General features: G+C 33.8%; 1 protein-coding gene across 1 annotated transcript in view; it reads left to right on the top strand.

Moving 5' to 3' along the window:
• The window catches only part of TBC1D32 (TBC1 domain family, member 32), a 30,392-nt gene extending 29,253 nt beyond the window's left edge, over window positions 1-1,139 (top strand). The window contains exon 22 of the mRNA XM_010184789.1: window positions 1,047-1,139. Coding sequence (XP_010183091.1) covers window positions 1,047-1,139 — 93 coding nt within the window. The remainder of the gene's footprint in view (window positions 1-1,046) is intronic.
• Window positions 1,140-8,813: the final 7,674 nt, after the last annotated feature.

Below are 8,813 nucleotides of genomic sequence, written 5' to 3' on the forward strand. Positions count from 1 at the left end.
TTCACAGCTCTCTTGCCTACTGCCCAAAAAAATCTAATAGGGAAAATACGATTGAACTGTATTTTAAGTAAGAATGCATTTTATGAAGACAATTTACTTTGACAAGTTCTAGATTTCTTTTTCCTGCTACTGGGAGTTTTATTTGTGGTGTTTACTTTTTTTCTATGTTGAAAACCAGAACTTTGGTAGTTTTCATCCTAACTTTCCTCTCATATCATATTGAAATGACTCATTGATATAACCAGTTGAATAATAAGTCTCTCTGCTGTATCTGAAACTATGCTTATTAAATGTGGAGAAAATTAAAGTTTGGATTTAATCCAGGTTAAATAAAGCCCATAAGGACTTTGTGGTTTGTTTCTTCTGAGCATAGCACAGCAATATGTCTCTGAGATGGCAACATCAGTGAATGTTTTTATGCATTTCTTGGTCTTTTAATGAAATTATTTCTTTAGAAATAATTGGCAGTTCAGATATGCAGTGAACCAAAGGGGAATATAATTAGATTGGATTTGTGGAAGAAGTGGGAAGCAGCCACAGGTTGTTTTCTATTACATGAGATGCTGTAGGATGAAAGACGTAAGCCTCAACTTCCAAACCAAGCCTTGCTACTCTGAGAATAAATGGCCATGTTTTGAAGCCTGTAGTACTGGCCAGTGTTAAAAGGCTATTACACTAGAGGATTTGGTGTTCTTTTCAACAAAATAGATTCATACACATTTCAAACATACAACAAAAAACAGTTCAACATTTTTGTTGTGGTTTAGAACTAAATAAGTACTAGAATACTTGATATGCTAGGGTCTTTTTGTATGTTTAGTGATTTATTCTTTTTAACTGAGATATTTTTTTTCCCTAACGTTCTCTATGGTTTCTTCTTGCCATTCTCTTTTATGCTGGAAAACACCTCTTCTTTCTTGCAGAAAGATTTTTTATGTGTGTTTTAATAATAGCTTTCATTTTATAGTAAATATCCCTATGAAACTGTTATGTGCATAAAATATAAAATCATACATGAGTTTTTTACAGTTGTCTTCTTTTGGCAGGATATCATTGACAGGCTTATAATTTTGAATTCAGAAGCTAAAATTCATTCCTTATTCAATTATGAACAATCACATATCTTTGGTCTGAGGTAAGATGCTCTTTTTTTATTCTCTCATCACATTAACTAAATAGGATATAACATGCTTGGATGTGTTGCTTCTAATAAGATAACATTGTTTGGTTTTTATTATGCATGAAGGTGAAATTCCCCCTTTTTTAACATAAGAAGATTAAATGAAAAGTGGCCTACACAGTGAGAATAGTGATGAATCTAATCTTATTACCAGTAAATGGATATATTGTAATATGATAAGCAGTGATAGAAATTTCATGTTGTTTTGTCCGGTTGATTGAAAATAATATGTGGTACATCCATTGTAATGCATAAATCAAAATTCACACTGAAATACTAAATAAACAAAGAATTTTTTACTATTTGATATCTGAGTCTGCTTTATCTAGTCTCCCTGTACTTAAATTGTTTTTTAAAATATTGGTTTAATTATCACCAATTTCACCAAAATTTATTTTGAGAAGGAGGGTACCATTTTATCCTGAATATTTCTAGAACATGAAAGAAATCTTAAAATATGCTCACCCTGTCATGCTTATGTTTTGTAATATTATGTGCTTTATGATATATTAACATAGAAAATATTTTTTGCATTTTTTTCTGTTTTCCAAAGTTGATTATATAAATCTTTGAATTCACATTTTTGTTATTAACATATTTTGTGCAATTGAAATAAAAGATCTGCTCCATTATACTTCATAGTATGGAAAACTTTGATAACCTTGCTTATGCAAGATATAGCCCAATTGATTAAGTACTGCAGCATTAGCTTTCTGCAGCTGTACTTCTACTTTGATATCACAGTAAAATTATTTCTTACTGTGTATGAAATAACCGTAAGATACAGTATAATTTGCTGATAAGGATGAACATGGAGGAGATAAACAGTGGGAGAATTTAGAGTTGGGAGATATGTGATTTTGTCATATAAATCAGCAGTTATAAATGCTGCTTTGGAGGAAGTCATTGGTTGGATTGGAATGAGAAATCCTAAGATGGACTTTGAAAAATAAGATATACTTCATTTAAGCTTATACTAACTCCATAAAAAGCTTGACAGAACTCCCGTTGATTTAATTAGGGATAAGGAAAAGTAAGGTGTTTTACAGTTTAAAATAATAGTTTACTTTTAGGTTGTGTTCTACCTTTATAAGGTGAAAGAACAGATTTTTCCTACAGTGCTCTTAAGGTACCCTGGTGAGAGAGAGACGAATGAATTATTCAATCTGGTTGCATAAGCGGTTGATTCCCACGCTGTAAGACAGAGACTGGCACACAAATACAAAGGTCATGTATTGAAGATCAAGGTATTGAAGATACCTTGAATGCTTACAATATTTTTAACAAGGCCTGTACCCTTTGAAGCAAAAGAACTACCCATAGCTACACGTATGAGCCATGTACCAAGCTCATCTGTAATCATGTAAAAGAAGCTATATTGTTACACAGATAAGATGAGTTTTAGAGTTCATTGTGGTAATGACATTTTCTTCTGGACACTGACAAAGCCGAAAACCAAGTGAAAATCCCGTCAAACTGCCAGATTTCAAGAAAAGATTAAGTAGTATTTTCAGTGTGGCAACCTACTTATAGAAGTGGTAGATACCATAATAATTAAGTAGTAATCAGATAAAGAAAAGATCTTTAAAACATTTAAATATAACTTTCAATAGAGGCTTCATGTTCTGCAGGTATTTTTGGAATTTCAGTAATACCTAGAACCTCATATTTAATTTCATTTTTAACAGATTCAGTCTTTTTTTTTAAATTATTGTTCAAAAGCCCTGTTCTTTTCTCCCCCAACTTTCTTCGCCTTTCTTGTAAAAGAAAGAAAGATACCACTTTAGGGATTTTAATATGGGCCCGTGTATGCCACAAGATAATGTAAGAATGTGTTTTCCTATTGATTTTCATGAGCATGTGGGGCTTGCTGTACAAATGATTTTTGCAAATAATAAAAAAGTTGGCACGTTTCACCTCTTGATTATGACTAATTCAACTGCCTGTACAAAGAGAATTTTTCTTCTTAAGTAGTTATTCACAGTTCCCTGTTAAAATAACACCAGAATGTGGATGATTCTAGAATTTGTCATGCTTGTATTGTTTACAGTATTAAGACTTGCAAAAAACCCTTAGGCTATATTATCTGAATATGAGAGGTATACAGTTAATTTTAAATACCTTTTCAAACCAAGTTCCATGAGCTTTTTTGTGAGTGTTACTGACTGCGAACATCTGTGTTCTGTAAAGTGGATCTTGTCTTGTGTGGTTGGTTTGCTTCTTGACCAAATTCCATCAAGAATACCAAATTCAGCAACAGTTAGATCACATAATATGAGATACTTAACAAATCTGAAAACTTAGAAAGAGCAAGAGAAAGACTGTTTCTCTTTGCTGCTATGTAGAAAGAAAATACTTAAATGTTGATGATAACTGCAACATTGAAAAACATTTTGTGAAAAGTTTTCTGACTGAATGATTTTGGTGAAACATTTGTCTAGAAACGTTTCTTTCTGATAGACTTAATACCAATAGCACAGCCAAACCCACATTATTTCAATTGTTCACAGACCTACAAAGCCATATATTTTGTTATTTGTACATGTGGCTCACCCAGAGCAGAGTGCGAACTTCAGATCTGTTTAACTTACAGGTTATACTCTGAGGTCTTTAACACACTTTTATTGCTCAAAAGGGTTATGGCTTTGCTTACTTGAATGACAATCAACTTCTGCAATTTAGGACAACATTTTTCTTCATGTGTATAGTGTGCTTCTGTAATTTAAGATTATTTTGGTTGCTACCTGTGTAACTACATATAAAACTTAAAATATATAGGTATTTCTATAGTCTGTTTAATTTAAAACGCAAAGGTGTATCTGTCGTTTAACATTACACTTTCTGGTGGGTGGTTGTTTTCATTTTGAGTAAGTATGAACTCTGAATTATTATTTTGAAGAGTAGTCCTGCAGAGGCTCTACTGTCAACTTTCCTTTTCAAGCTTGCCCGCTCTGAAAAGTGGTGTGCACTCAGTAGAAATCAAAGGGAAAGCGTAGGGAAACTAGATCCAGTTTTGCGTAGCAAATATCGCTGTCTATAAAGAATGCTTCCTAGACTGCATTCATACAGACTAGGTCCTGTGTGATCAAGGTAAAATACTGGGTTCCACAGCATGCTATATTCTTGTGTGAATCTGGTTTTTTTGCAATTCTTAACTTGGAAGTATCTTAGCCTAGAATTCTTCTTCAGTTCTTTCACAGACACTGATCTGGTATTCCTTTAATTGCAGCTACTGGGTGGTTGTAGGATGAGATTTATTAGCTTGAAGGTCCTTTTCAAATATTTTTAAAAATATTATTGTTGTTGTTGTTATTATTACTAAAAAAGGGAAACTTTAGGCAAGAAGTTGGAGGTAAGTGAAAGTATGTAGACAGTTCCTAATTTCCATATAGAAATATTTTCAAACTGTCAGTTCAACTTCAAAGCCAATTTGTACTTATTTAAAACCAAGAAGTCTCTCAATCAACCAGTATTGGTTGATAAAGTAACACTGAGGGCTCTCTCACCTACTCTTTTGTACAGGCTGAAAATCTGAATGCACAGGAACAAGTGCAAAAATTCTCAGTAGTCTGTTTTAGAAGATTCTGAACTTAAATTGCAGTCAGAGTGCAAATACTAGAGAAAGGACATTCACAGCTGTAATTAAAGTAATATATTTTTAACATACTAAACACAGAGAATTTTCTTAATTCAATGATCAACCTTATTTCTCTGATACAAGTGTACCTATTGATCTTATAAGTTATTGAATGTGAGAAAGAACAATTTCATAAAGGTATGGCACTAGAGATCTTCACCACCGTCCTTTCATGGCCAAGCGCTTTGAATCTCTTATATTAACAAAGGAATTATTAAACATTCTTTTTCTTTCAGACTGATGAATTATATGGTATCAGGGAACTTACCTTGTATTTCAGTACAGTAAATACATCCATGAGTTGTGAGTTTTTACAGCCTGCCAAGAAAATATATGCGTATATATTTTCAGAGAATCTGCCTAAAGCATTATTGAGGCATTTACATATTGCTGTTCTCTCTATTCAGAAAGTTTTCTGTGAATGTCGGTGACACTGTGCTGTTAGCTGGATTCAAGTGTGGCAAAGTACCAAATTTCTATCTTTGATAACCAACACCCTGTCCCTAAAAGGTATCAATACTCCAAAATATATTCAAAGATACTCCATCAGTGTTGGTGTGCATAAAAAACAAGGAGAAAAAGCATTACTGGGAATAGGGATAGACTGTGGGCAGTGGGACGGGATCAGAGTTGGTCTACAGGCCAAAATTCCCCTCATTTAATAGAGTACTTTTATAATTCCTGGAATTTCCCCCCCCCCTTTCTTTTGATATATGATAATATGGCAATAATAGGCATATGAATAGTTTAAAGAGGAAAAAACCTTAAACCCTTTCTTTCTTTGGCTATCTTGTATACATGTGCCACTATAGTTTGGTTGTGGGTTTGGTTTTTGGTGGGGTTTTTTTTCCCCCTTTTTTTTCCCTAGTGGCTTATTTTGTCCATAAGTCAATAAAACTTCTAAATATTGTGAGGTCAGAAGATCTTTTGTATGTACATTCTGCATCAGAAGAACCTTTGTTAGCCCCACGCTTGTTCACTTAAATGCCTTGTCCTAGTGGGTATTAAGCAACAAGAACAGCTCTCTGTTCAAGAGTTTGGCTTTCTGCAGGCAACTACCTGGAAAACTCTGAGAGTAAATCCTTTTCCTTTAGATATGCAAATTAGCACTCTTAATTTTAAACACACAACGTGCTTGCTTAGCATTAATCTGAAGATAAGCTATTTTGTAGAATCATAATTTGAACTGCAATGAAAAATAGATTTATTTTAAGCCTGTGGAAGGTAAGACTGAAATTGCATTTATTATGGTGCTCTGTGTGAATCATCTAAGTGCATTTATGTTTCTGTGGAATTACAGAAAATTGTAAATATTAGTCTAAATCACATGTTCACCAATATCAGCCTCAGGATTGTAGAGCTACAAAGCCTACTACAGATAGAAAAAGAATATTGACTTGTTATTTTCAGATTTGTATAATAAGTATTTTGACATTTTGAAGTAACTTTTTTGTGATAATATCATGGTGAATATGTTTTTTCTCATAAAACTCATTTTCTTGTTTGCTGAATGGGTGCAGAAGATGATAACAATGCATTGTATCTATTTCTCTTGGCCTGCAAAACTAGTAAGAGAAAGATTTAGGACAGAGAATTTAAATGGCTTATACTGTACAGACATCAAAATCAATCAGCATCTTGAAATTTGCCTCAAAGCAGTATGTATTAGTCAAAATTTCATCTATTGCACTCCAGTGAAATCCAGGTGAATTAATTAAATGCTACAGGAGCTGGGAGATGAACAAGCATATGATAGGGAAGAGATGGCTTTGTGGGATTAGGAAATACAGATAATAAACACCCCTGCATTCTTTTCCATTGTTTTCTCATCTGCATTGTAAACACACCTTCTTATATATAATCACTTTTTAATAATGAGGTAGCTTCAGCCTATGAAATAATTTGTTCCCTTTATTGTACTTACATTATGTGTATTATTAATTAAGAGAATGTATTATCTTAATGATTGCAACACAATGGAAGGAGCATTAATTATCTTGATTTCTAAAGGTAGAAAGTATGAATCCTGATCGTTCTTTCTCCTCAGATCAACATGCTATTTAGATTTTTCCCAACTTACTCTTTATTAAAAAGCATTATGTGTAGCAGGAGCTTTTTGAAAATGTTTGTATATAATTTTTAAAAATCTCATTCATTATGAATTGAAGCAAGACATTTTATTTAAAACTGCTTTTAAACAAATTCAGTTTCCCCTTTAGAAAATGAATTGACAATTAGAATGGCATTTTTTTACTGGTTTCATGTTTTATTTTCCATCTTCCTTGCTGAGCCAGAAACAAGGCTGTACTTCTTTCTTTCCACATATCTTTATTTTAAATATACTGTCATAGCCCACAAACACTGTTGTCTAATGTCACTGATAAATCTTTTTGACCACTAACATTTGAATGAATGCCTGGTACATCCACTCTCGCAACAAGATTTGTGGTGCTATTGGCTGACCATACTCAAGAAATCCTTCTCACACCACATCATGTGGCATTCAACACCCTCATGTCTTTGTGAGTGGGAGAAAGCCATATTCATAAATTTCCTCCTCTTGAAGGGAGGGAGGAGTATGGGGAGAAAGGGGAGGAACTGAGCTGATATTTCTTCCTCTGAATCTCCCAGGTTTGAATTATCTTATGTTGGAAGCATGAAAGACAATGTAGTCCTCCAGTTATTTTCTACCAGACCTTTTTCAATTAAGGAGAGTTGATTGAGTGAATAATTAATTAATGGCTCATTTTCTATTATTTTAAGTGTACTTTCTGTTTAGTAAGTCATATACAGTTCTTTGGAAATGAATCGCTTCCTTCTCAGCATGCATGCTGGATGTGTGTGAGGGGAAAAAACTTCCGCAGTAGTGATCACTGGAGACTACGCATGTCCTGTAAATCTTTGACTTCTGTTTAATAATCCAAAGGTAAAAGAGGACAGAGTTTATATTAGTAGTCATGAGGATTTGCAACACAATTATGTTCCATATCATATAATTACACAGTTAATTCAGTATTTTGTTAGTTTATATGTTAGTAGAAATTTGTTAGGTTTATCAATTTAAAGCAATTTACAATTAATAAGATACGAACAGCAGATTCTGTGATAGGATTATTATGTCACTTATTTGTTGATGAGGCTTTTTTTTCTTCACTGAGGGAAATTAAAACGCTTCACTTCCTGCAATTTAAAATCTGCTTCACTTCTGAGTCTTCCAGGCTGGCAAGTGATGCTCATGAAAAGCATTTTTGTTTAGCTTAGGGAAAGTCTTTTACCATTACCAGTCACATTACATGTGATTTGTAAGTACATTGGGTAGCTAGAGTGCTGTAGGTGCTCTTTTGAAAATCTTTTCAAGTGGAAAACATATTAAGGAATACATCAGTCCCTGAGTTTTCTTACTGGGAGAAACATGACTGCCCTAAAGTAGCAGCTTCCAGTGCCTTAGGCATTGGAGGTGTAACTCAGGGTATTGATAATCTCTGTATCCAGAAGTTCTCATATTTTTCAAAACCACTGTAAGCATTGCCTTCAATGGGACAGTTAAAAGCCTTGATCCTTTAGAAAGACCACATGCAGAAGCATGTTCTCTCTGCTCATTGTTGCGGCCCTTTGTTCAGTCTGCAAAGGCAGCATGCAAGGCTTTGCACGGCTGAAGTTTCCAAGTGCCCCTTGTGTTCTAATGCTGACTATGTGTCTTTTGGCTTTTTTGTTTTCTTTTGCTAGCCATTTGCCTTTGTCTAATGATCTGGCACACTGGATAGTAATTTATTGCTGTTTGGATCAGTCTTTTCATTGGAGCTGAGGCTATTATTCCAAGAGTAATAATGAAAAAATCAAATTGGTAATGTAGGCTCTGGTGTTAGATGTTTTGAAGCTGTCTCCCATGATGATGGCACTAGTATTAGTTAATGAAAATTTTGCATTGGGTTTCTGTGTTGGCATACATATTTATTCAGCAAGAAGACTTCAGTAAAGCCTTTGACACACTCTCCC

Source organism: Mesitornis unicolor, unplaced genomic scaffold (assembly GCF_000695765.1).
Source record: "Mesitornis unicolor isolate BGI_N332 unplaced genomic scaffold, ASM69576v1 scaffold29715, whole genome shotgun sequence".
Lineage (NCBI taxonomy): Eukaryota > Metazoa > Chordata > Aves > Mesitornithiformes > Mesitornithidae > Mesitornis > Mesitornis unicolor.